The sequence below is a fragment of the Nesoenas mayeri genome (assembly GCF_963082525.1).
Source record: "Nesoenas mayeri genome assembly, chromosome: 13".
Classification (NCBI taxonomy): domain Eukaryota; kingdom Metazoa; phylum Chordata; class Aves; order Columbiformes; family Columbidae; genus Nesoenas; species Nesoenas mayeri.
Window position 1 is genome coordinate 4,048,978 of NC_137550.1, and position 27,602 is coordinate 4,076,579.

Consider the following 27,602-nt stretch of genomic DNA (forward strand, 5'->3'; position numbering starts at 1 on the left):
TCAGGGCAGCTGCATCTCGGGCAGGTCGGGCAGGTTGCAGGCCTGGCCCTGCGCGTGGCGGCTCTGCGGCTGCGGCTGCAGGAAGTAGCTCAGGGGGTTCTGCTGCGGGGTGTGGGGAGGCTGGAAAACGCGCTGCGTCGGACCCGCAGGCCCTGGCTCAGGAGCTTGCATCTGTCAGGAGACACAAATCGGACAAGTCAGACCTGCCCTACAGCTCATCTGTTCCTCGACTTGCTGCAGGGCTGATGCTGAGGCTCGTACCAAGTCCTAAAGGCAACCTCCTACCCATCAAGGGTACAAACTGTGGACGAGCAGCTTGGGATGCAAGTGCTATCAGCACAGTTACCAATGCCTGGAGAGTACAGAGGGGAAGCCGGACCCATCTGTCCTACCAGCCCAATGGGGAGCTCAGAAGGAGGGAGACCTTCAAAAGCTACTTGGACGCAAGGTTAAATCTTCAGGATGCGCAACTTCCATCTTTCATAGGAAGGATCTTCAGGCAACCAATTAAGAGGTTGTAGAGTGACTTTGTCCATGTACCACCCTGTGGCTGGTTCCCCAAAGACCTGGACTTGTTGGTTCATCCTCCATGAAAGGCATTGTGGCACCAAAGCCTAGGTTTCTGTTGCCCTGGAGCTATTTACCTCCCCCAGCATCATAATTCTACTGTCCATATCGTTAGTCCTCAGGACCTCAGTGCAGCCCATGAGCACATGTACCCAAAGCAGGAATGGCTCATGTCCACATTTACTGACAACAATGATTCATTTCTTACTCTAAATGCAGCCCTGCTGTCTTCATCTTTAACTCTGCCAACCAGGCAGAGAGTATATTGGAGAGTATATTACTAATTAATTATTATTTTCAACAACCCCTCTCCTTGGCAGTGTCACTGGTTCGGTATGCACTAATGAAGCTGTGCTTTGAAAAACCAAAATCACTTTCTCCAGAGACTTGTGTTATGAAACAACTGTTTACTAAAAGAAAGTAGTGATGGCAGCTGATAAAAAAACTTGCTATGCTGAGAAATAACAGCAGGAGGCATGTTTTCAAAAGAGTTTATCCCTTATGTTTCATGTCTACAGCAAGGTTCCCACCAGAGCTCCTCTGGATGAGAAGCTATTTGAAGAACTGGGTATTTTTTCTAGACACTATGTGAGTTTGTTGCAAAATATGGCCTTGAATGGGTGTAGAGCCAGCCTGGAAAGGCTGAGCACTTGGGTACATGCAGATATAGTGGGAATGGAGGATGTATGAGTGCACTGACCAAGTCTGATTAGCTAAGTAAGTCCTGTCTCTTCAAAAAAGACCCCAACCTAACCCCAAAACCATCCCCGTGCATTGTGTTCCAGCTCCATTACCTGAAGGTAGAGACGGTGCTGCTGAACCTGTTGCTGTGGCCACTGATGGAGATGAACCGGTGTGTTTGCCTGGTGGGACGTGAAGCTGGTGTGTGGGATCATCAGAGATGGGGAGAAAACAGGCGATGGGGCTGGAGGTCGGACGGTGCTACATGTAATCGGTTGCATCTGTATTGGGGAAGGCAAGATCTGCTGCTCTGCAACGAATCTGCCATGAGGAGGAAAATAAGGTGTGAGAACCCAAACCCAGACCCACCCCTGGAGCAGGCCACTTTGCAAAAGTCAAAAAACAGTTAAAAATATTTTTAAAAACCATTTTAGTTGTCATAAAGCTATTTGTAATTAAAAAATATTCTCATTACTTCTTCTCCTAACCACCTGAGCTTTTGTCTCTTTCAAGACTGAGACTGTGCTTGTGTCACCATGTACAAGTTTTTCGAGGCGATTTTCAGTGCCATAAAGTGCCCAGCTAAAACAGCGTGTGAAAACCAGGGCCAGCAAAGGCTCTCCTGGCACTGCTCTATGTGGACTGGCCACTGCCACTGCCAGTGAGGATCACAGCTTGGATAGACTGACCCAACAGCATCCTGCAGTGGAGGGAAAACATGATGGTGAGGTAAGGGAGAGCTCCTACCTCCTGACTGTCGGTCTCTAGAAAGAAACCGCTCAAAATCCTTCCTGAAAGCATGCAAGACACCACCCTGAAAAAAGCTAATGATATAGGATGCTGCTTATCACCTTGTCTAATGCGCTTGCAGAGGTGAGCTGAAATTTGCTAAATCTTTCATGTATGAAAGAAGTTTTATATATGGTAAGACATGTCGGGTTTATCTTGCTTCCCTACACAACATTTTGAAATGGCTGGATCCTGTAGGCAGTGTCTGCAGATACCTCCCTGAAAGGTGGCTGAATAGTTTGGGGCAGTTGTGTATGTTTTATACAACGTTTACAGCACTGTATAGAAGAAAAATGGCTTTGCCATAGCACTTGTCCTGGCTGGAGAAAAGATACCTTGGAGCTTCAGAAGCAGCAGACACAGGCTTGGGAAAGGCTGTCCCTGACAGTTTTTACTGTTCGCTCCCTCTGACAGCAGAGATATCCAAAGGTTACTGAGCTACATGGATAGCTTACGGAAATATGGAGAGAAAAGGATTTCAGGCCCCTGAGGGTACAGTGTGGTGTGCCCAGCACCCAATCTGCACAGGCACCAGGCTCACCAGTAACCCTGATCTCTGCAGGAGGGAACGTCCCTACATTCCTGCTGTGCCACCCAGAGACCATCCTGCCCCGAGCCCAGTGGTGCGTGCCCTCCCCACCGCCCGGCTGCTGCCATTTCTGTCACCGCCATCAGGATGGTCCCAGCAGGTTCCTACCTGAGGCTCCTGTCCTGGCTGTAGTCAGACTGCGGTTGCCTTTCGCTGCCCTCGGTCGGCATCTGCGCAGCCACCGTAACGGGACGCGTTTGTGAGAACACCATGGGGTTGTTGTAGAGGGGCACCGAAATGCTCGTCTGCCCCGGCAGACATGTTTGCTGGGCTTGGTTTCCTCTCATGAGCTGCTGCTGCTGCTGTACCTGAAATGAAGACATAGATAACCACGTAAGCTTTTGAAGCTCCTGAATAGAAGGCTAAAATAACTGCTTCCAGTATGCAGATGGGAAAAGGAGAAGGAACAGTAGGATATTCTCCCTGAAAACAGCGGTAGGAACAGTCTATCCGTTCAGGACAACCAACCTGTTTACGTTTCTCGCCCCTGCAAGGTGAGTGCTGGGATCCCCAGTTGCAGGAGCAGATGGTCTCTTGAGAAATCAGAGGAAAAGGGTAAGGGCACAAGGCTTAAGGGAGAAGAGACCAGCTTAAAAGGGGAGGAGGAGTGTAAATATGAAGTCCCTAAGGAAAATGTCTCATCCTTCCTTTAAAGCAGTAGTTTTCCTCTTTTTTGCTTTTGGACACGTCAATTCTTTCCCAAGGAGCTGTGACCATCTATATTGTGGACTTAGGTATAATGATGACAAAGTTGTTTTTCAAAGCTGCCTTTGAAGACTTCTCAGGCAGAAGAAAAATTAATCTTTTAAAATTATGCCTGCTTCCCCATGTTATGAAGCCACAACTCTCACTGGCTATGAACAAGCATCATGTTGCAATCGCAAACAGAAGCAAATGAGAACCCAGCTCTCCCACTGAGTTCCTCTCGGATCACCAGGGCAGCTCCAGCTGTCTCTAGGGTTTAGTGCTTTTAGGCTACCTGACTTTTAGGGTTACAGCTGAACAACATCATTCACAACTGACTCTCAACACAAATTTCAAAATGCCAGCTACTGGGTAAAACCAGCACAGAGGAGATGCACAGGACCACCAGGAGGGGGGACACAGCAGACAAGAAAGCGGCCGATGAAGACAAGGAAGGAGCAGTGACCTGGGCGGCCGTGCTGCAGGGGTCCCTGAGGAATTGGCACGGTGACGGCAGGCGGGTGCTGCAGAAGTGCTTCGTCCCCATCAGGCCTTGCTGTTGGGACTTCTTGGCTGTGGTCTGCCTGGGAGTTCCTGGCGGCCGCCGGGGGCTGGGGTGCTGCACGTTGTTAAAGACGACTGGGATCGGCTGCTGCATCAGCATCTTTAAATAAAAGAGACACGTGAGTTGTTGCAATGCATACGGTGGTTGTAGTGCCTGGGAGGCGCCATCTCCGACTCTCAGGCTGTCTCTATCAACATATATAACACTGCAGCGACAAATCCAGGGGCAAAGTGAACCACAAATAATAGAATATCAAATGTTAGCTTGCATCCACATATTTATTCAGAGCCATCACCATTCCAGCTCCATTACACCTTTTGCATTTTGCAGGAAAGGCACTGGTGATTCAGCAGCACTAACCAGCTACCAAACCAATGAGCTTTTTGTGCAGGAGAACTTCAGATTATCTTGGGATTGTTTTTTTTTCTAAATCACTAAAATTACTGATTCAGTACTTAAGCAGATACCGACGCCACTTATCTCTCAGGAAACACTACTCCCACATCTGAGACCAAACTCCCAGTTTATCCAGAGTTCATTTCTAAATGCTTTTGTTGCTGACGGTTTTGTTAGCGATCTGTGTGCTGAAAGGAAAAGCAAACGGTTTGTGGGTCTGGGAAGCCTGGAGGCGGTGGGTACCTGCAGGTTGGAGTCCTGCACTAGCTGAAGCTGCTCCTTGATGACGTGCAGTTCTTCTTGCTGCGTCTTGATGTCAGCTTGCAGTATGCGTGTCCTCTCCTCCAGCTGCTCTTTCAGCTGGTGCATCATCCCCAGTTGGGTCGGGAAATGGTACACTGGCTGTGGAGAAAAGAGAACAAGATCACGGGGTAGGACCTGTCCTGCTGCTCACATTCATAGTGACCCTGGCTTCAGAAGAATGACTGCTTTGCAGCTTTTGCCATAGAAAGTATGATGCTGGCAAAAAACCCCGTGGCAATTGCATATTTAACCAAAGAACCACTGTACTTCCAGAGCAGCAGCACAGCAGGCTCATTCTCAGTGCCTCGCTCCAGATCTTGGTCTGTTAAACTTCTGCACAGTCTGTGCACAAGACTCCCCTGTCCCTTTAGTGTGACACCCTGCTGATTTCGGACCACATGCGTTTTATGGCAGTCACTGCATGCAAACCCTTGCCACACCTCCAGTTGTGCTGCTAATTATATTTGCCAGATGCCAGGGCCAAGTTAGTTTGTAATCCCACTTTGGGATTACTTTTTCACACTCACATTGGCCGTCTTCAATCGCTGTATTGTAGTCTGGATGTTTACTACGCTGACCTCAAAAGTCTGTGAGGACAGACCTCATAGTTATGGTTTATGACACCTACTTTTTGTTTGTTTGTTTGTTTTTTTGTTCCCATGACATCCCCTTCCTCTACCAGGGCAATAAAATTCTTCAGCATCATATCGGTCTCCAGCTAGTTGCTAGCAATTCAGTGATGAGCCTTCAGCAGCCCACAATGGTTTTGACAAGCGTAAACCTCCTTCTAGGCTATTTCCTTGGGTGTCCTACCTGCCCTTGTCTCCTCGACAAAACAAGTGGTTGCAATAATTTGGTTGCAGGTAAATCTCAGTAACAGCAATGGCATTGAAACCTTGCCCCACACAGCGACAGCCAGCAAGGAGGTAGGAGCTGTGAACTGAAGCCACCAAGTCTGCCCTGCTGACTGGCAATACCAGCGTGTTTAACAAAAATAAACCACGTACCATCACAGCGTGCTGAGAGGGGACTGCCGGCTGAGCCACGGGATGCTGGGAAAGGTGTTCACCAGGGGCTTGAGGAGCTGCTATGGCCTAGAAATGAAAACTTCGCTTTACTGCAGGTCCATAGCACCTCTAGTGCAGACTTGGTGCATTACTAGCTCATATTGGTGACGAACAAGTGCAGGGAATTAGATAACTCCACCTGGACATATGAGGATGAGCCTGAAGGGAGAATTTAAGCTCTTGCACGCCCCCTGCTAATTGCAAATCCTCGATGTCAGCATCCATTTTTGGATAAATGCTATTTCACATGTATCAACCCCAAGAACAGGGGGCTCATGATGCGAGAAGGGGTTTGGCCTGGAGGAGCAAATTGAACACCAAAAGAAGACAGCAGAGGAGCCTACAGCAGCTCTTCACTGGCTCTGCCAGCCAGCAGCCTTCCCCACAGCCGCGGGAAGTCCCATCCCCAGCACACTCAGAGGAGGGAGATCCAGCCTCTCTGAGGGCGAGATCAAGGTTTGTCAAGCTCGTTTCTTTATAGCATCTGAAAGGCTTTTGCTTGCCAGGAGCACTGACCTGGGCACTTGCAGCCGATGCCAGCCGCAGGGCTGCCTTCTCCGCCTGCCCCCCCGGCACTGACGGCCGGGTGGGAGTGCTGGCGTCCGTGTGTCGCATGGACGATGTGGCTGGAAAAGAGACAGTTTGCTGTGATACAGACCCGTGCCTGGGTCCCATGGCTAAGCCTGAACTCCATGTATGCAGACGAACAGCAACCCTAATGCTGCCAAACCAGGTGCCCAGACTAACGCTCTGTGGTCCCGCTGGCTCTTCCCCTGCCTCGCAGGGTTCCCTTCTGATGCTAATGCCCCGGTTCAGCTGTCCCTCCATGGGTGTCTCCAGACGAGCTTTCCCACTCTCTCCCTAGCACATGTTTCAAGAAAAGCCCCCCGAGTTGGCTCCTACCCATGGCCCTGCACGGGCACTGTGGTCACCTCGCTGCTGACCCCAGGGTGGGGGTGACATTCCTGGGAGCTGAGATGAAGCTTGCCAGCGAGGCAGGCAGCCTTCTGCACTCCTTCAGCAGGGGTTTATCATCATGAGGGACCATACTACCCCATAATAAAAGTTTTGTCAGTGAGGTTTGGGACTCAACCAAATTGCTGCAGCTCAGTAAGTCACCTCCTGTCCCCTGAGCCACAACAAACAACCACAACCCTTAAACGCAGGAAAGCTGCTCTCACCTTGGCAGTGAGCTAAGAGGGAGGAGGCAGCACAAGGCTGCAGCTCTGCTGCCGCACCACAACTTGTTACACCACAGTACATCAGTCCTGGTGCTGAGCACCAGCACCCCCCTCCCACTCTGATTGAGTCACTCCCAGCCAAACCCCAGTATTCTGGAGGCCGCTGTGCCCGCCAGCCCGCTCCTCGCCCCCGCGCCAGGCTCCCCCGGCCATGCTGGCACCTACACGCAGAATCGGAGAGGGCGGTGTGCGAGGAGTGCCGGGAGCTGTGGGACGACAGCGACAGTCCCTCCCGGCTGGCATCCTGGCTGCTGCCGCACTGCCCCACGTCCAGGTAGCTGCTGTGGCTCTGCAGGGAGGGAAGCACAAGCATCGGGACTGTCAGTAGGAGAGGACAGTGCTGGAAGGGACCTTCATCTCCCTGACGGCTTGCTGGCAAAGATGCCACCTGGCAGACAGTTTATGGCAAACAACCCATCACTGTTGGGTAGTAGGAGAGCTTTTCACCAGCAGGACATGGGTGACTATGATGGCTGTGCCACCACCCTCCCTGTGCCTCCCAGGGTGATCCCCAGCTTCACACTCCCCTCCAGAAGATCAAGTAATGGGAGTGAATGCTCTGGCTCTCCTCCAGCTGCCTTACATCAACAGATGAAGCTTAAGGTCTGCAGAAAAATATCTCAGCTATCATGTGGAAAGGGCAAAAAGACATACAAGTGTGCTGTGGTGACAGAGAAGCAGCTGGTTGCAAGACGGTCCTCGCTCAAGCATAATATGTCTCTGAGATAGCTTACCCTACACATCCCATAAACACTTCTATAAGATAATGTCTGAAGAGCAAGGCGGCTAATGGAATGATAATTACACAACAATCCTCTTGAAATGACTTTGATTACTGGTCTTATTTGTAAACTACTGAGAGGAAGAAATGACCTTGTTGATTGGGCAGGTGCGTTGGCATGCCAGACTGATTCAAGCCATGGAAATTATTGCTCTTGTCACAATCCTACACTTGATGCGATCCTGCCCAATAGTGTAAACAGAGCTGAAAATCTAGAATGTTTTCACTTCCACTCTTCATCTGAGCATCAGTAATGAGCTGGCATTAACAAAGCAGGTACCACATGGTACTGCCCTGCGCTTTACTAATGGTGATAGGTTCAGCAATCTTGGCTCCAGGTCTAATTATTGTGGTTCTGAGCTGAGATGTTTTAACCTGTTGTTTGAGTAACAGTCTCAGAAAGATAACAAAGAGCAGAACAGCAGCAATGCAACTGCTGAATTTGCAGTTATACACCTGAACTGAGATGGGCAGTTTAGAGCCATGCAGTGGAAGACTTCTCAGGGCCTGCCTCAGTCACAACCCAACGAAAGGCTTGGAAGGAGATGAGAGTGAAGGAGAAGAAAAACCAGATATTTTCCTAAGACTGGTAAGCAATTACTCAGCTTGGTTTAAACACCTACTCATGCAACTGTGAAGGGCCATGGTACCTTTAGAGAAGAGGATGCCAGTTCAATCGATGACTCTTCAAGGCCAAGATCTCGCCTTCTTTCAGCTCGAACTTCTGCATAACTAAAAAGAAAAAAAAAATAAAATAAAATCCAGTTTTTCAGCCTAGATGTTGTTTACTGAATAGTTACACATCACTATGGAGTTTTCATGTTGAGTCATAAGTTTTGCACAGCACACACACACACTCTCACATTGAAGTTGCTTCGAGGAACGTCATCATCCAGCCTTGAAATACACGAATAACTAAATATCCACAGATTAGACACAACAGGGCAGTGTCCCAGTCCCACTGCACCCAGGGCTGCAGAAACTACATGATTAATTGTACTAATCATTTCAAGCACAAATGTAGACACTCCTTTGAAAATTTTGGCCCTGGATGCCTTCAAGCAAAACTAATTTAGAAGCGAAGTGCACTTGGTTACTGAAGACAAAACGGGTATCTTTGTCCTCAGTACAATTTTGCTAATAAAGGAGATTCCTACTTTCCATAATCAGGCAGAAAAATCGTCCTACAGCTTCTGTGCATGTAAAATGCCACAGCAAATGAACACTCATTTTCTAACCTGCTGATGGTCAAGAATCAATGTTTTTGGATGTCATATGGTAGCTGAGTGGGAAGGAAGGCAGTGCCTTGGCAAGGTCAGATGTCTCTGAGGGTGCACGCAGTGCCGCGCAGCTGCCACAGCAGCGTTAACATCCTCGCGCTGGTGGAAGCTCTGAGTACGAGCTGACGGCTGCGCAGCTGCAATGCAAGGTGCAGGAATCCCTAGGAATGTGTCTCTAAAAGTGTATATTTGCTTTCCTTACTATTTTTTCTCTTAAATAATAAAATATTTACAGGAAGCAATGCCACATGATTCACCATTGGGATAAATTGGAGAGGATGTTTTAAAGACTTTCTGAGTATAGATCATGGGCACTGAAAGATGCCAGAATTTAGGGTGCTGAAATATTAATGAGTGATAAGCTTTGTGGGAGGCAAGAGAAGTTGTCAAACTAAACTCACTTATATCATTGTAGGCAATGAATTTTCCTGAAATCACATTCTAACTTGTGTGTTTCAATAATACATTCTAAACCCTACTGTGTAAACAGAATTCAATTTCAAAATCTGCTTACGACTATGTCACTAGGTTTCAGAGGCAATGGAAGCAGAAAGAGCAAAGAAGTTCATGCACAATAAAATCAGAGCCTAAAGTGAAGCTGAGCTCCCTGAAGGACAGCACAAGCAACACAACTCAGAAGCAATCCCTCTGTCTAACATTGGCTTACAATAATACTTGACATGTACTGTATATCGGCACTCACAGCTCTAATCACTTACACCTGTTCTGTGGTGTAAGGCGTTCTCAGTCTGTCTCTCAGAACATCCCAGTTTACTGGTGTTTGTTCTTCCAGATGTTTGACAAGAAAAAAAGAGGACCAGAAAAAAATTCACAAATTGATTCCTGACAGCAAAGAAAGATGCAGGGAGCAATATGTTTACTCGAGTTAACAGAGCAAACCAGTATGTCGCTATTTTTCAAGTCCTTCGGTAAATACATTCTCAGTCTTAACAGAGTCTGTTTTGAGGTGACAGTGGTAATCAGCAGATTCCCCCCAGAGGTGTGGATCACAGAGCATCCCAGCCGCGCTGCCTTCCAGCTCGGGTTTGCACGGAGCACAAGCAGCTCCCCACTAGGTGGGGATCCTGGGCTGAATTTCAGCTGAGGAACAAGGCCAGCAGGACAGCAGCGAACTGCAGGTCATAAATATTTAAAGCTCTGATCAAAAGGTTTTGTAGGAAATGTACGATCCCATTCACACCCGTAAATCCATCTGATTCTTAATAGCTTTAATTCTTCCTAGGGCCACGGCATCGCTAGGGATAAAAAGGGAATGTAACACATTGATAGACTCGGCCAATGGTGGCAAACGAAGAGAGTAATGAAAATACATTATGCTTTTCCCTATGCTCCCTGTCATAATAGTGTTATACAATTACATACGATCTTAGCTTGTCAATACGCACAGCAAATATTTGGCTAACACAACAGAGGACTAGAAAAAATAATGGATGAGCATATGGGACACACATTGTGAAGTACTTGGTGTTTGCTCCTACCTAACTACCAGGTGCGTGCAAACGATGAACTCGGGTTTGGAATTCCACTGGTGGTAAGTGATGTAGTAGTGTGTCTGTAGCCATATCCACTGCTGGCCTTTGGTCAGGAACCGATAGTAACAGGACTTTCCTTTTCCAAACTGCATCACTGTCAAACCAAAAAGAAAGCAATTTAGAGCAAACAGAAATTTCACGGTACAAAGGCAATCAGAAAAACCACTCAGCCCCATACCCTCCCTGCAGTCTGCTACTGCACTAAAATGGGTCTCGTGGCTTTATAAACATGACAGATGATACACAACCATGCACTGAACTCTTATTTGGGTTCTTTTCTGCCACGGATATTCAAGACTGCACTTCGTTATTTTGAGATTGTTCTTATAACTAATAATTGGCATAAGTAATAATTTGCATAACTACATAACTAGCTGTATTTTTATTTGTGGGTTCCTCTGAAATAAGCATAAATATTAACCTAAAAACGTATTGGCCTTTCACAGGTACATGAAAATGAATTTCAAAGATTGGGGACTTGAAGTCAGGATCCTAATGGCACAAAACAATAAGATAGTGGAGTTTTAGCACTTTAACTGAGAGTTTTCTTCTGAGAGATGACCCAAATACAACAGACCTGGTACATATTATCAGGGTATGTCCAGAAAAATTTCAAGTGGTGTTACTGGAAAATAAAGAGAGGAACTACATTAAATAACCACATTAATTGTTCCCAGACTACTGGGAGTACAAAATGAAACACGGTCCCTTAAAACAGCCATACTTAACGCAAAGTAAAACATTAACATGGTCTAAGCAAACCCATATAATTTCACAGTAGGCATGATGCCTGCCCAGAGTGGTCAACCTGATGAATGGGAACTTATCAAGCCACACTAACCCAAGTATTTTTATTCTCCTGCACACCTCTATGCTAAGTACCAGGACTAACTTCTTCAGTGATCCCATTAACAGTGATGGGCTTTAGAAGAAGCACTTAGCGAAGGTCTTCTGGCTAACAGGCCATGCTGGGGGTCACTCAGCTCCTAGTGTTGGCAGAGATTTCCTAAAGCAACTTCTGTAAGTCACTTTTGCAGCACCTTACTTTGTCAACCTGCACAGTAAGATTAAAGTATTGTTTCCTTCGAGTGTGTTGTGCAAATGCTTTTTTTATATGTAAGAGTAGATCCATGGCTAGTAGACATGTAGGACATAAATCACTAAATAGATTCTCTGCTGAGTGATTTGACACCACTCTCAGTATAATCAGTGTTTCCATCAAACTGCATGCACATATTACCAAAAGGACATCATCTGGTTAAGTAGCTCACTTCTCTCTGAGTCATCTTTTAAACAAACAGCACTAAAAGGTACTATATTCAAGAGCATCTCAAATATTCCTTTAATATTCCCATCTACATGCTTGCTACACTTGACACAGCTTGTGTGTAGCCCCTTTCACAGCTTCCTTTGTGTGCTGAGCCAGGCAGCCCACGTCCCTGCCGCCTGTTTGGCACCAGCGCTTTGCCTTGACAGGGCAGAAAAGCCGGCAGAGAAGTGGAGTGGGGAAACTTGACATTCAGTGAAGAAGCCATTTTCTCCATTATCTACTAAGTCCTTAAGCATCTCATCAATGTAGGTGGCAGAGGGTAAGTGGTAGAGATGGGGGTGGTTTGTATGTCAGAGATGAAGCAGCTTGTCCAGCTCCATTGTGCTGGGGGGCTGTGGAGTTTCTTGGTGTCCCTGCATCACACTGCTCTGCATCTCAGAGCAATTACAGCATCCCACTGCCTCTGCTCTCGGGGGTGTCCTTATTTCCTTTTGAGAAAACACTTCCCTTACAAATGGACAGAGCAGAGAGGGAAACAGACAGAGAGTTTGCCCAACAGGAAACTTATACATAATATTTATTGGCAAAATATCCGATTACCTAGAAGCATTTTACAAAGTGGGTAGCTACTTATCATCAGAGTACTTGGCAATGCAAACCAGCTGGAGGACAGACCTAATTCTGGCTCAATATCTCAGTCTGAAGTTCATGTAATAAAATGGAAAAATACAGTCTCAGGGATAAAGCATTTCACACGCTCATCTGATAGGAAAAGCATACTGATTACCAGCAGACCCTGTCTGCTGCCACCTTTTGCCCTTCCTCAGATCATCGCCAGCCTTCAGCAGGACATGGTGCTTCAGCAGCTGGCTGCACTGCTGCAGTGCTTGGGCTAAGTGCTCCTTCTGGCCTGGCTCCTCCTCGGCTCTTGCATGTCACAGTATTTCACCTTGCATGAAGATGAACTTCGTGGATATTCCCTGATGTTCACACATCAGCCCAAACTGGACTTTTCTGCTTTACTTTCAGGCTGACCAAAAATGTGCCATCTTCACCCACAGGGAATCCGTATTCAGTGCTTTTGTATTTTAAGCATTTTACCAACAGTGAGCTTCACAACATCTAATGGCACAGGCAGGTGATCCAAGTGCTGCTTTTGGAAGGCATTTTGGTGAGCTGAGCCTCCTGGCTGACTCCAGAGCCCTGGGGACCAGCCAGAATCCATGACCTGTCACAGTCAACAGAACTACCAGGGTTTGGGGCTGACCTAACAAACTGGGGGCAGAGGGTGTAAAGTTCTGACTTCCCATCTATTAATCTTATTTCAGTCTCCTCAGACAACCTGTGCTCAAACATGGTATCTGTCAGTTTGGGAAAACTGCACAAACACTTCCTGATCTGAGTGAATTCTGCAAGGATTCAGCCTCCCAGGTAAGTGTCAGCTATGACAGTGTGTCATGGGGAAAGAGAATTCCCTTGTGCTCCCGACAAAGATGCCTGTTGCGACGACAGTAAAAGGTTTTGCATGAGTGACAAGATCAAAGACAGGCATGCAGCAGAGGGAGAGGAACTTACAGTGTTCATGGCACCTAGCAAGAAGCTCCAGGTCATCTGCGTGGTAGTAATCATACCCTGACGTTCCTAGAACCTCAAAGGGTAAATATCCTATAATAGGCGGAGCCCTGGAAGGGAAGCAAAGGGCAGGGAGTGAACACAAAAATCTGACAATTTGACATCCTGGCAGACACGCTGTGATCCTAATGACCAAAACCATCTTCTATGTTCACTTGGCAGGGAAATCAGGAGTGGGTTTTCATATACACAATGATGTCTTTTAATATACAAGCAGAAAAACAAAAACCAAAACACCAGTGAGGCAGCAAGGGAGAGGTAAAAATTGAGAAAATGAAAAGGTGTATGTTTATTGTTTCATAGCCTATTCATTATGTGGGTGTAGAGAAAGGCATGTACGTACGCAGGTGACTCAATTCTTTAAGCACGCTTGTGAGACACACAGCTTGAGAAACACTACGGCTGTTCGTGTGCATAATAACTTGGAGCTTGAGTAAAATTATCCAGTAGGTTGAATGTAAATGTCATCTGGGTAGTAACTGTAGAAGGAAAAGTGGGGAAGCTGCAATGTGTGTCAGGACCAGCTTGGATAAATGAAGAAGTAGTTGTTCCTATGGAAAAGTTTGGGAAATTTTCACCTGGAAAAGTGCATCTGTGCTGGTAGTAAAGATAAGAATAGGCATGGGGCTGATTTTAAAGACTGTTATTTCAATGGCAGGTAGATAAAGAATCGAGGAAACATTTAGATGGGCACATTGCAATGACTTACCTTACTACTCTGTTGCCAATGCTAGATTTTCCATTTTCTAGAGAAAATACGAGATTTTTTTTTAAGCAGGTGTCCTAACAATACTGAGCTTGCCTTCACCAGAGCCTGCTAGCTTATGATTATGAAACAACATTGAAATGCAAGGAGAAAACCACTATTTTTGCCACTACTGCCTAGATCACACGCCATCTTCTGTCCCCTAGCGCTGAAATACACCCCTGCTTGCACCCATTCAATCATCACATGTTCTCAGTGAGGCAGGATTTGTGCTAATTTGGTTTCATCTGTTTGTTTTGGCTGCTGGATGTGCTGACAGCACGAGGCTCACCTGCCAAGTTCTGCCTGTTCCTCAGGAATAAGGTGGCGATGTGTTAGCAAAATGGTTAACAGTTCAAAACCAGGGCAGTCTGAAGGTGTCACTGCCTATCAAACATGTCTCTCCCGCTGCCTTTCTCTTGGTTTGTCAAGCGACTCTATTAAGGAAGGCTGAATGCCATAAAGTGGCCAAGAATATGAGAAAAAAATTATTGAAGTGTAAGTACATCTGGGTTTGGATGGATTGATCCTGAGTTTTCTGGATATTAATGTGGGAAGATCTCCTGTCCTGGCTGAGGCTCCACATTTGTACTCTTGAGAGACATAGAAGGCACAAATTTTTCAAGTAAAGAGAGCCCAGACAGGTCTATAAGCTCTCTGTTCCTCACAGCTATGGGTAGTCTGGCACCAAATTGGAAAGGAAGCAGAGCCAGGGATCCGATCAACAGCAGCCCCAGGAGGATCGAGGGCTTAGCAGCAGCTCCCAAGCCCCAGCACAAGGCGTTGGCTGGAAGAGCAGGTCCTCCGCACTCTCTGATGGCAAATCTCTTAAAACACAGTGGTCTCCATCACAACACAGCTTTATTTATTCAATTATCGTTTCATAGAGCATTGTGTTCCTTTTCCTCATGTGACCCAAATTTCTGCTAATGCTGATAATACATGTATTTATTAAAGTCTCCTTCCTTGCTGCCTCTTTGGCAGAACGTGCCAGTGTCTCTCTTATATTTAATGACATGCTTATATTCAAGACAATAATGTCTTTCAGATGCACATCAGATAAACATTTAAGCTGATCAGGAAAGCATTATGCTTTCCAGACTTTTGCCAGCATCCTTTAAATGAGAAAGCAACCACAAAATGCTCCTCATCTGTCATTTGACAAGGAGCTGCCTTGTTTGTGAACAGTTTAGAAGTGTCTTGTTAGCTTAAGTTCCAGCCTTGAGGCCTGCAACTCACTGTGCAAATGGTCATGCATGATGTTCAGAGAACCTTTTGAGTGCAGTCCTTTAATAAACGATGGGAAAATAAGGAGAGGACCACAATGCAGAAGAGAAAGAGACCATTATCAAAGCTGACATTTTCTTCCTCTACACCTATTCTCATGTAAAGCCAGAATAAAGATTTTTCCTGGTTTTCTAATGTTTATCCAGATCTATGGAGTGTTTTCTGCATTATCTATCTTTACTCCCATTTATGTTGTTGTCATGATAGCAAAGGTCCTGATTTCAACTCATGCTGGGTATCCTTTGCCCCTGCTGAAGGCACACCTCAGTGTCAGGCGGCGTGAGTTGACACAAGTAAGCAAGAAATAGCGAAATACCCAACACTATTTCACAGGATCCTGTGGACTGTACTGGAGAGAGGTTTGAACTGGTGATTAAATGAGACAACCCACATGATCCTCCATTCATTCTTCAGTCTGGGCTCACTGCTCACACCTGGGGCTGTCACAAACTCTGCCTCAGCATCTGCACCAGCTTAACTTACTCTCTGTAACAATGGTTTCCTCACTGGAGATATCAGTGGAACCAGAGGGGCTGCAAGCAGCCGGCACAGAGATTCCTCTCTGAGTCATAACCCAGAGTCATCAAAAGACTCTTTGATAGGTTTCAAAGCAGCTCCTGCTCGCCTTATTCACAGGAGCTGCTGGGTGTTGTGGTTTAACCCGACAGGCAGCTCAACACCACACACAGCCGTTCTCTCACTCTCCCCCGCCCTGCTGAGACAGGGGAGAGAATCGGGAGGTTAAAAAAAAAGGTAAACCTCGTGGGTTAAAGGCAGTTTAACAGGACATAAAGGGAAAATATTAATAATATATAAAAGAAGTGGCTATTGCCTGGCTATCTTTTCCCTACTTCATATACGGAGCATGACATTATATGGTGTGGAATATCTCTTTGGTCACCTGGGGTCAGCTGTCCTTGCTGTGTCCCCTCCCAAGTTCCTGTGCATCTCCAGCCTCCTTGCTGAAAGTCCTTGACTTGGTCTAAATGTTACTTGGCAACAACCAAAAATGAGTGCGTTATCAACGTTATTCTCATACTAAATCCAAAACACGACACTATACCGGCTACTAAGAAGAAAATTAACTCTACCCTAGCCAAAAGCAGGACACTGCGACACAGCTCTTTGGAAAAACAGCTCATTTCATCAAACAGTGAAACGGGGCTTAGAGCTCTTTTACAGATCTTAATATTAATCACCTGATTCTGGAAATGTGCATTACTGGACAGGCTAGCTAAAGTCTAACAAAGTCACTCCAGCAAGATCTTGACAACATGAATAACAAGCCAACTGTCTCAAACCATACAGCATTAACTGCAGAGCTGTCGCGGTCAGTTCCTCCATGTTTCAAGGTTTGATGTGTGAGGTACACACCTTGTTTACCATATAAATGCAAGTTATTATTTGTTTATAGTAGCTCTCTCTCTTTCTTAATCTAACTGTGCAGATGATATTTAGGTTTTTTCCTCCCAAATATTTTTTCCCTACAGCCTTATTTACTAGTCTTCTATTTCTAGAAATGAAATTAGTACCTTTACAAAGCTTGCAAAGGGAGGGATAATGGAAAGGGTAGGATTTTGCAATGCGTTTATGTTTACATGTCAAATACAGAGAAGTGAGTGAACAAAACCCTCCAGCTTCTTTTGAAGAAAATTAATCCTATAATAATCAGCTTAATAAAGTGGTTCCAGTCTGTTTCATTCACCAAGTTGAATCCTAGTCCACCATATGCATTGTAAAAACCAAATCTACAATTAAATCATCTAACCCATGCCTTTTTATTTTATTTCTGTAAATTCCATAATTTCTCGAGGTGAAAATCAAAAGTTTATGGACACTGTAAAAGATTTAGAAGGTTTCCTGAAAGTTGTAGGTGGAAAACAGAGGAACTAAACCAATACAGGGAAAAGGACCCACACTGCTCAGTTTTAAAGACTTAATATCTTGGTGAAGTTAGACATTTTTCTAGATATTTTCCCACCATTTAATATGGTTTCTTACCTGCCTAAAATATGAAAGGGAGCAAAGCATTTAAAGATGCCTAATAAGTAAGTTCAGAGTATTATTATTTATTCAGTTGCATTTAATTACAGCTATTCTGCTCGGTCTGTCAGGTAATAGCTACACAAAGTTTTCTGTTTTAAAACTACTTTTTGTTTATTCTTCAGTGACTAAAACCAAATCTCTTACCTGTGGTCCAAGAATAAAAACTTCCATTCCAAACTATGCCTCGATGTAAATTCTTCACATGGCTCTTCAACATTGCAGAGCTCCTGCAAAACGATTGGCACATTCAGACATTTAATTCCATGAAATGCCAAAAGGAGCCCTCTAACAAGGCTAAGGATCCATCTTCTTGGTATAAAAAACCACAGCAAAATACAGGACTTTTAAAGCATTTGACTTATTTTCTCTAATGAGTGTATAAGCCTAGTTTTATAGATACATAAACTGATGAAAAGTGGCTGAATATTTACCCTGGGCTGAATTTCAGAGCTAGGATACATAGTCCAAGGGACTCATCTTGCAGTCTGTGGGCAAAAGTCCTCAGCTTTTTGTAAATATTGGTATCTGAAGATGGATGACAGCACCAGGTCCAGCCTCAAACCCAGCTGGCTAATGTCTTCTTGAGCAAGAAGCACCTGTAGTCGTTATCCCCATCCTCACTGCATTCCGCTACAGAGCACTCACAGACAAGCGGAAAGAGCCCACAGAACACGGTGCTCACAGCGTTTCAAGACGCAAGTGGACTTCTTACACAAAGGAGATGTATTTCTTTAAAGGCTGCAACTTTTCAAGCAGTTTAGCTGGTCACCTTGTGTTGGCACTTCCTGGGCTGACTGCTCCGGGACACCGCACCACACCACCGCCTCTTCTCAAACGTAATTCCCGCTTTACCTCGTCATTCCAAAATACACACTTTATGTCATCTTCTGGCCAAAACCACAGTGGTGTCCTCTCTCATTTACCAACCCTTTGCACAAACAGTCTGTGCTGCTGAGCTCCCTCCTCAAGAGGCCCGTGCAACACGGCTCCCACCCGAGAGCCGAGCACACGGCTCGTGGTACCAGCAGCAGCTCTGCCGCTGAGCACCGACCATCCCTGCGCAAAAGGGACAATGGAGTCGAAGAGCTCTCACCTTTAAGAACTGCGGGGTGACGAGACGAACAGTTGCTACGAGGCAAACCTGCTCCTCCGTGGCTGACCTGAAAGCTCGTGCAATAGCTGACTCAAAGCCATTACAGGAGGGTGTAGGCACTAGACACAACGAGACAATTTATTTAAGAAGAGGAGGAAGGAGAGCTTTCTTTTCATGTTAAGACAGGTACAATGACTGATGAAACCCAAGCAACAAACCCGTCCTACTCATAAGGTGATGCCACACTGATACGTGCTGATGTTATTGAAATCATTACCCTTTAGGCTCTGAGTTACACAGTTGGAACCACCTACTCCTGGCTTGCAGGGAAGCTTCATAACAGTTCTGAGCAGCTCAAAGTGTGCAGCTACAGTCTCCTTGTCAGCCTTTCTCCAGCTCAACATTTGCAAGATTCAAGATTTTACAGGTTTCTCAAACTATTTAATATTTTAAAAGTCATTTGATTGCCACAAGTGAGGCAGAGTAGCATATTTTACTGGTTATTTGAATAAGTATGATCCTATGATTCTATGAAGTAGGCTGCTTTACAATTGGCAGTGGGTCAAATGGAGGTGGGATCAGTCTGGCATCACTTCCTTAAGCACAGAATGCAGAAGATTGCACTTTTCTGACCAACTGCCTCCCCACCACTTTTATAGGAAAAATATCTTCAATATATCCAGAGCTCATTCCATCCCTGCCGATTATGGGGCATTTTCAGCAGAAACAAGGCCGTTAGAAGGCTACAAATCGACACACAAATTAAAGGAAAGAGGTAGAGAGGTAAAGGCAGGTTGGAGCGGTAACTTACCATGAGTAAAATATTTAAAATCCACTACAAATTTCACATATTCATACATCAGGGGCTCATTTGGATCTAAGTTGCCTCTTGCTAAATGGCAGCAAAACTCTATTTGTTTTTCTGCTGAAATGAAAGAGAGGGAGACAAATGCAATGTTACCAGAAATCTGCACTTTAGCACACTCCATATATCGAATCTATCTACATGTTTATACTAGCCCTGCTGCTGTGGTGTCTGAGTACAACCTGCTGGGGATGCTCTTGATTCCTGTAAGTAACTGTTGGTTAGGAAGATGCTGCTGCCCGCTCTGGTACTGGGGATGTTTTCTGGAGGAAAGGGACATATTAAGGGTGGGACAGCAGCCAGAGGTAGAGATCTGGATGGAGTGTTCAGATAGAAAGGTTGTTGCTTAGATCACACGTAGGGTTTCTCAGGTGCCTTGAGACATGCAAGCTTCCTAAGGAACAAAGACTCTGCCAAAACCCTTGGGGATTTTTCCCTACACTTCTCCTTCCCCCAGGCCCCTCACACCTTTCACAGGCTCAGACCAGCATCCTGCCCTGGGAAAAATATCTAGTGAGGGAGACTTCACTGTCCTGTGATGCAAAGCAGAGAGTAAAACCCAGTCTGTTCAAATCAAAGACCAAGCACTAGCAGCACGTAGGAACATTATTAGACAATGTGCTGCATTAAAACCCAGAAATATTAACCGCGGCAAAACAGAAGTGTCAGGCAGGAGAATTAAATAGCTGGAGAGTCCTGTGCATGCTCCCCCAGAAGCTGTTTGCCTTTGGCAAACTTCCCTGACCGCCAGACACGAGCAGAGCTTACCGTTTAGGAAATCAGCTGCAACAGGATCTGTCATGAGCACATGTGGAGAAAGGAGCTTGTACACCTCGCTCTGCTCCCGCTCAGGCAGAAAGTTTAATATATTTTGGTCCACCAAATCTGACTGATACAAAAGAATGCTTTGTCATGTTCAGCAGTACAACCTGACACAACCACTTGCCTTTTCACCCCACAGCAGAGCACGGACGCTGCCGGTTTGGCACAGATGTTTAAGACAAGGAACCCCAGTCAATCTGCAATTGGATCTAGGGCAGAATACAACCCTTAGATGATTTTACCCTGGGGCTGCTATCTTTTTGCAAAAGGTTGAATGGGTCCCAGAGGTTACCCTTCAGTTCAGCCAGATGCAAGCTGGAGAAGAAACCCTGGTACTACAGGAATACAACATGATGAAGAATATTGTATCAAAATGAAAACGTGAAACATTTCCCTTTGGAAGCACAAGATAAAAGTGGGAGAGCTCCTCCTCATATCCTCTATTTGTCTTCTAGGCTGAACATCTGGCAAAATCAGCTTGACCTGCAAGTGCTTCAGTGCTGATAAACCCACACACCCTGACTAAATGGGTTCTACCAAAACGTCAGCACATATTTGTTTCTTTGCACACCAGGACATTCAGCCAGGACAACTGTGTGCTCAAGTTTGCCATCATATACCATAGCATCCTTAATACCTCGTGCTTGGCACTAGATAAAAATAAAAAAACACTTCTGAGGGGCCAGCAAAAATTTCTTCACCCAACAGCTAACCGATTTCTAGAAATTCTCCCAGAAAACTCTGAGGCCACATTCTTGTTACTAAAGGCCATGGGCTCAAAGTAGAAAAACCCAACATCATTAGAAGAGCAGAGATTCAGCCCTGAAATAATCTTTACAGCATGCACAGATTTCACAAGCATGAGATTTTCCATATACCTGATGGGATGAACAGCACCCAGACGCTCCTGCAGATGTGCAGCCAAGGGGTGAGCTACAAGTACAGTGAGTTTGCATAAGTTTTTTTAGCTAACTCACAGACCCCAGGAGAGAATCTGTTATTCACAGGAGCCTGAGAAAGTCCCTAAGAGATTGTAGATTTATCCCCTACCAACAGCTGCCTCTATGGTTGGACGAAACCAAGCCCCAGCCCTGCAGTGATGGGGCTGCGTTAAGGCAGAGGAATGATTCTTCAAGATATTGCGTTGTCAGAACTTACCGGTAAATGTCCAAGCAGAGACGAGACACTATCAGATACGTAAATAATAATTCCATCAGTGGTAAGAGCAATAAGAAAGCCATCTAGTGCCTAATGATAAAAGGCAGGCAAAAAAAGAATAAAAAAAAAATTAAAAAAAATTATGCAAGGGAACTTAAAATGTAATAGGTTAATTTATTCTTTGGTGATGCTTTTAACAGCCTAAAACTAACATAAATAAATTACAAAATAATAGTTCAATGTGGAAAAATAAATATTACACATGCTGTCTAATTCAACGTTCTTCTTATATTCTTATTTGCTTATTAATATTAAATTGCCTTATATTTTTCACTCAGCAAGTATTTATTTAACATAAAGCAAGACAGTGGTGGTTAAAATTTCTACACCCACGCAATCCTAGTGACTTCAGTCACTTCATTATGTGTTCTGAATTACACAATAGTTAACCAATTCTGTGCATAAGGAAATGTTAGATAGCATCATGGCAAACCCAGCATTGTGGATGGATGGGTGGGTGGATGGATAAGGAGAAACGGAAAAATTATACAATGCTGTATTTTTAGCAATTTCTGGACAATATAGACAAGATCTAAAGCCTTATTTATTTTGCTTAAAGCACTCATTCATTAGGCTAGTGACACAACAATTTTAAAATTTGCTTTGTTTCTCCTTTCTTATTCACAATGATTTCTATCCTGGAGTTTAAGTTCTCTGTCCCTTTTATGTCACTGCATGTGATTTCCTCCTTGGTGTGCTCCCTATTCTTCACAACATCTTCTTGTACTATTGATCCACTGTCTATCCTTATTCTTCTCTAACACTTACCAAGGCCTGAGAGGTTTGATCTCTGGTCAGCAGTGTGGACAAAGCCAACTGTTCCAAAAATGCTGTGAGGCTGCTCTGCAGCTTAGCTACAGGGAGCCAGAGATGCAGCATTCACCACATCCCTCACAGCCAGTTATTCCCCACCTCACAGTCATATTCTGCCTTTGCTGAAAATAAGCTCTAACCAGAAAAAAAACCATTGATTTTTAAGTAAACTGGTCAACAGTCTAATGTAGTCTAGCAAGCCATCAGTTATTAAAGGGCTGTCTTCCCCCTGCTACTTCTAAGGGGGGAATTTGTTTCGATTCAGCTGGAACAAACTAGCTTGTTTGGTGAGAGAAATTCCCAGAAAGAATGACCAGACTTTTCCAGGGAGGTGAGTCATGACATCCTGACAAAAAGGAGTAACTAAGACGCTGTAGCACCTCCCAGCTTATCCCAGCATACACCCTTATTTTGGTGGGGCAAGGAGCACCAGCTGCCCACGCAGGGTAGGGGATGTCCTCGCCAGAGGAAAATGCAGCACAAACCAAAAGCTGCATCCTTAAAAAAGGCTCACAGTGTGTCTCTAGATCAGCTAAGCATTTCAGAGGTGAGAGTACCAGGGCTGTTCTCCTGAGTGCACTTAAAGGCAACCTGAGCAAAAGATACAGCATTCACATCACAGGTACAGCACCGCACAGCTCGCAGCAGCAAAGGCAGCAAAGTAAATGCTGCCTGGCTAATGGGATGTGGGAGGAAGAGAGTTCCTCTGCTTTTTTCAGGTCCTTTCAACTTTTTGCCCAAACCGCTAGCTCTAGCAGCTCTTCTGAGAAGAGCAGTTCTCCTTTTCCTCTCTCACCGGGCCAAATCTGCGCCAAATTGGTCTTCATTCCTAAAATAAAAGCTGTTTATCTTTAAGGAGAAGCCTTCATATTTTTAGTTCTGTGTCTGCAAAGCATTTAGCACAACATGGGTCTCTGTCAGGTTTGTATTATATATGCCAGCAGAGCATAAATTATTAACATTAACATTGGGACCTACAGGTGAAAAGGAAAAGTACGTCTCTGAACTACTTCGCTGAACTGATTACTTCTCACTAATCTATGCAGCTTTAATTTCTTCTTACCTCTAACATCAACTGGGTGAACTCCTCGTTGCTAAGAAATGAAGGCTTCCAGTCTTGTCTAATCTCACAGGCTTCTGTCTGTGCTGTGATTTCTTAAAGAGAAAACATCAAAAAGGGAACGTGACTCATGCTAGTTGGACTTTTTTTCATTTTCAAGAAACACTAGATTTCTTTTAAGAGGTTTTCAGAGGAATCATCCTCAGATCATTCTCCACACAAAGCCTTCTTGTATGCAACAGTCATTTCCCACGCCATCACGATACAAACGCATTAGAAATCAAGAAAAGGAAGAAGAGACATTTTGAGTAGTCTGAAGATACCCTTCAAAAATTAAGGTCAATGAGCTAATTTCAGAGTAGCTGAGCATGACCGTGAGCAGAGGGTGTGTATGACTCTGGAGCCATTTCAGGAAGGCTCCCAGGAGTGCCCAGGCAGCAGGACAGGCTGCACCCAACCATGCCCTGCCCCAGGAGACCTGGGAACACGGCACAGAAACCCTTTTCCCCCATTTTTTTGCACTGCATGCTGTTCCTCAGCTCTTCCTCCCCCATGTTCTGTTTGATAGCATATAAAGCGGGCCAGGGGACGTGGAGGGCAGTGAGATGCAGAGCCAGTGCCTTCAATGGGAGCAGCCAGTGCCCCCCAGTACCTTTCTGTTTCTGTAAGAAGTCGATGGTCCTCTGCAGTATTGTGGACTTGTCCATCTTGAGAGGGTGGCCATGGCCCTGCAGCATTGTGCAAAGCTCTTTAATGAGGACATTGAACTGGTCTCTCCTCTTCTTCTCAGATTTGTTGCGTGATGCCCTGGGTGACAGAAACATAAATGCCACTGAATAAAATGAATAATGTACAGCTTGACCCAAGGAAAGGTAAATGGCCCTGGCTCAACAAAGCACTTCAGACACAAGAATCTAAACTTTGCTGGGACTGCTCATTTGTTTAAAATTAGGCTTGGGTGTAAATGCCTTGCTGGTGCTTAGAGCCTTGCAGCAGGACTAAGCTCACTGTTAGCAAGACGAATCTGGAGGTAACAAATAGGATTAACATTCATTTGAGCCAAACCATATCCCTGTGTACATTTCAGCAGCAGTTCCCATTGTTTCAAAGGCCATGATAATGAGGTGAAGGTGTTACGGGTGAAATTTTTACAGTACGAGAAAGAAGTCCTTGCATCTACATACTCATGTTTTTCTCACCTCATTTTTAAGAACTTTTGTTTTGCAGTAAGTAGACGCACGAAATCCAAAGGATACCTTAACTCCCTGACTCTACTTGCAAAAGTACCTTATAGAGAGACAATACCGTGCAGAGACAACTCAACTGCAAAATGAAGTCAAGCACATGCTCTTATATGTGGTTTTGTAAATCTGCTGCTATGATATATGAAACTGGGAATGTTAAGAGTCTGGCTGCAGAAACCACAGAATAGTTTCCAGCTTTCTCTAATATAATTTAAGAATTTTTTATTAGGGTTTTCCTCTCCCTTAAAAACAATAAAGGAGAAAGCAAATCCATTCATTTTTTTCCAAAATGATCTTTCCACTGCTCATATCTGAAAAACCACTATTTTCATACAACCTTTTCCAGTAGTAATTAATTTTCTTTACAAGTGCGTTCATGATTATACATGCTTCCTGTGATCTAGACCGAGGGTGGTATGCAGAAAGCATTTCCATTCACATTCAGCTTGGCATTTAAAGGTTCTCAGATCCAGCATTTACATTCACAGCCATCTCTGTTTCGCCACTTGTGTATAATGACTAATTACAACTGAGCCAAAATGCTTCTCTGAAATGAAACTAAGTCAGGCCTGTGCTAAAGCAGGAGTTTCACAGGGAACTCTACAGGTGGGCAGCACTGCATGATGCCAGTAAAATCACAGGTCAGGAGTCCTGCATCAAGATAATAAATAGCCATAGGCTACCACAAGATTCTGAGGGCATGACAATGTAATTTAAGGACTGCTCAGCAGATTAACCCATTGTAGGGGTGGTCAAACACACTATAAGAAGCTGGAAAACGGTGACTTAATTATGGTGTTTGTGGTGCACTATACACAGCCTGTAAATGGCATGAGAGTTTTGCCTCTGACATCAGTGGTGCCAAGTGCTTTTTCAAGTATCAGACAACACGACATTTAGAATTCTCCCTCGAGAGAGCTTCCACTCCCAGTGCTCTCTGCATTCCTTCATACCTCTTTGCCCTGTCCTTCTCATCTTCATCCATCAGTTCGTTTACACAGCACAGGGCTCTGGAAGGAAAAGACAGAAGTACATACTGAGATATACTCCCTGATCTTGTTGGGGATGTCAGAATATGGAGCTCACTGCTTTGTACTTTATAATCTCCCGGATGTTTCAATCCTCCCTTTCCCAAACTCCACTCTTGTTATGTAGTTTCTTGCTTATTCTGTCAACTAGTGAGGCTTGAGAAGTGAAACCATTGCTATATGCCGCAACATACAGCTGCAACAAGCGTGACTTTAGAGGGAAAGAGCTAAGAGCCAGCAGCCCCACAGCCTGCCTTTGTGCTCCACTCACTACAGGATGGGGAACTCTGCCCAAGCACTGAACTCTGCACAGGAATCAGCATCTCCCCTGCAAATCTGAGAGCTGATTTGACCCTGAGGTCTGTATCAGGCAGCACTGCGCCTGGTCCTGTTTTGGAAAACCAAACAGGCTGCTGGTTGATTTCAAGCATGGCAATGCTTGAAAAGCATCTGAGATTTTTTTCACAGTGAAAGGGTAGAGGAGGAAGAAGAAAACTGTGCTAATTCCCCAAAGGATTAGTATTAGGCAACAGCGGGGTACTATCAGGACATCTAAGGGATGATATGATAGACAGGCTCATCCAAAGCACCCTGCAGTTGATGATTGCTGCTTGCACTGGTGGACTTCCACCACATTATCTGAGCTGGAATTTACACCCAAGACTTTAAGTTAAAAATCCCTGACCTGGCACTAACCAGTGAAGAGAAGGGAATGTGACCTCTCTTCCCCGGGTTCTGCATGTCCCTGCATCAGAACAGTCATTGTGGGCTGCTGCCTTTATCTTAACAGTTCCTGCAGCACAGGTAAGGAGAACAGTTGGTAACAACTCCCAGTAAGGACAGAGAATTGTCAAATCCTGTGAAATTATGCAAAATTCAACACAAAGGTAACTTCTTCACTAGTGACTTGCTTTCTGTGACTCAGACAGGCTAAGTCCAAGGGACGGGCAGCCAGGCAGGTGCAGGCAAGGCAGCTGCCATCACCCCATGTCATGTCAGCCGGGTCAGCTCTGCTGGGTTGCATCCACCTCAGACACCTCCAAAGAGGAGATCGCACCCGTCCCTGGCATCAGCACCCATCTCCCTCCATCTCTAGTGAGCACTTTCACTGGCAAAACCCTTCCAGACCATCCAGCACTCAAGGAACATTTTTCAATGGGTACATCCAAATGTTTCTCCCTGCTTTGAGACTACTCCAAGCTTGAACAACGTGGTGGATATAGAAATAACATGAAATAAAAACACCCACAATTGATAACAAGTCAAAGATGCTGCTCACAGTAAAACCTACAAAAAATGACTCTTCCTTTCCTGCTCCAGGGCAAGGATTTCCCTCCCTGCAGATGACCTTGGCAGAAGAAACTGCATGATTTCTTTTGTCTCAAAATATGAACGTGCTCCCTGGAGAGGGGAGTGGTTGTCACCGCCTGAGTCACCAAAAGCTACAAGACAAATTAGAAATTACCTGTTCTATTCCTCAGATTCATCAGTCCAGACTGACGGAGTGGGATTAACACTTCTTATCACCATGTAAATAGAGACGGAGAAAAATTAATCCTGGAAGGAAAAGTAAATGCATTTAAAACACAGTTGTAGGCAAGATTTATCCTACAGAGCAGTAATCACTTTGACTGAAAAGGTCTACCACCATAAATTAGAAATATGCTCAAGTATAACTGGTGAAAGCTCAGCAAAGCCTCCAGGAACAGGAGCTGGATCATGTTTTGAAGGTCCTGGCTCTGTGTGTACCACTTGTGGCTGCAGAAGCAGCTTGGGAAGGCCAACAGGACCTCTCATGTTCCAAAAGCCATGTGGGCCAGCAGAGTGAAGGAATGGCCCAACTAGCTTGGGGTCACGGAGAATCGACTGGAGTCCTTCCAAAGTATGGCAGTTTACCTGGCATGTGTGCTATGAAAACCAGTGAGTATGGTCCACACTTCATCTACCCAGTCTTGCAACCACAAACCTCCTTCAAGATGAATA

The 27,602-nt window shown here is 45.1% G+C and overlaps 1 protein-coding gene across 1 annotated transcript; it reads right to left on the reverse strand.

Annotated features, from left to right (window-relative positions):
- PASD1 (PAS domain containing repressor 1) lies at positions 1–25,591 on the reverse strand (the record flags this gene model as incomplete). Its single annotated transcript, XM_080352610.1, has 19 exons — positions 25,545–25,591; positions 24,000–24,154; positions 23,351–23,442; positions 21,415–21,504; positions 20,203–20,323; positions 19,381–19,494; positions 18,570–18,688; positions 17,621–17,703; positions 13,342–13,448; positions 10,443–10,590; positions 8,314–8,395; positions 7,048–7,171; positions 6,158–6,267; positions 5,582–5,668; positions 4,515–4,673; positions 3,777–3,974; positions 2,735–2,934; positions 1,362–1,569; positions 1–171 (listed from the first exon to the last, which is right to left on the reverse strand). The coding sequence occupies exons 1-19, from the start codon at positions 25,574–25,576 to the stop codon at positions 1–3; spliced, it is 2,400 nt and encodes a 799-aa protein (XP_080208736.1). The 5' UTR covers positions 25,577–25,591.
- Between the last annotated feature and the right edge of the window lie 2,011 nt (positions 25,592–27,602).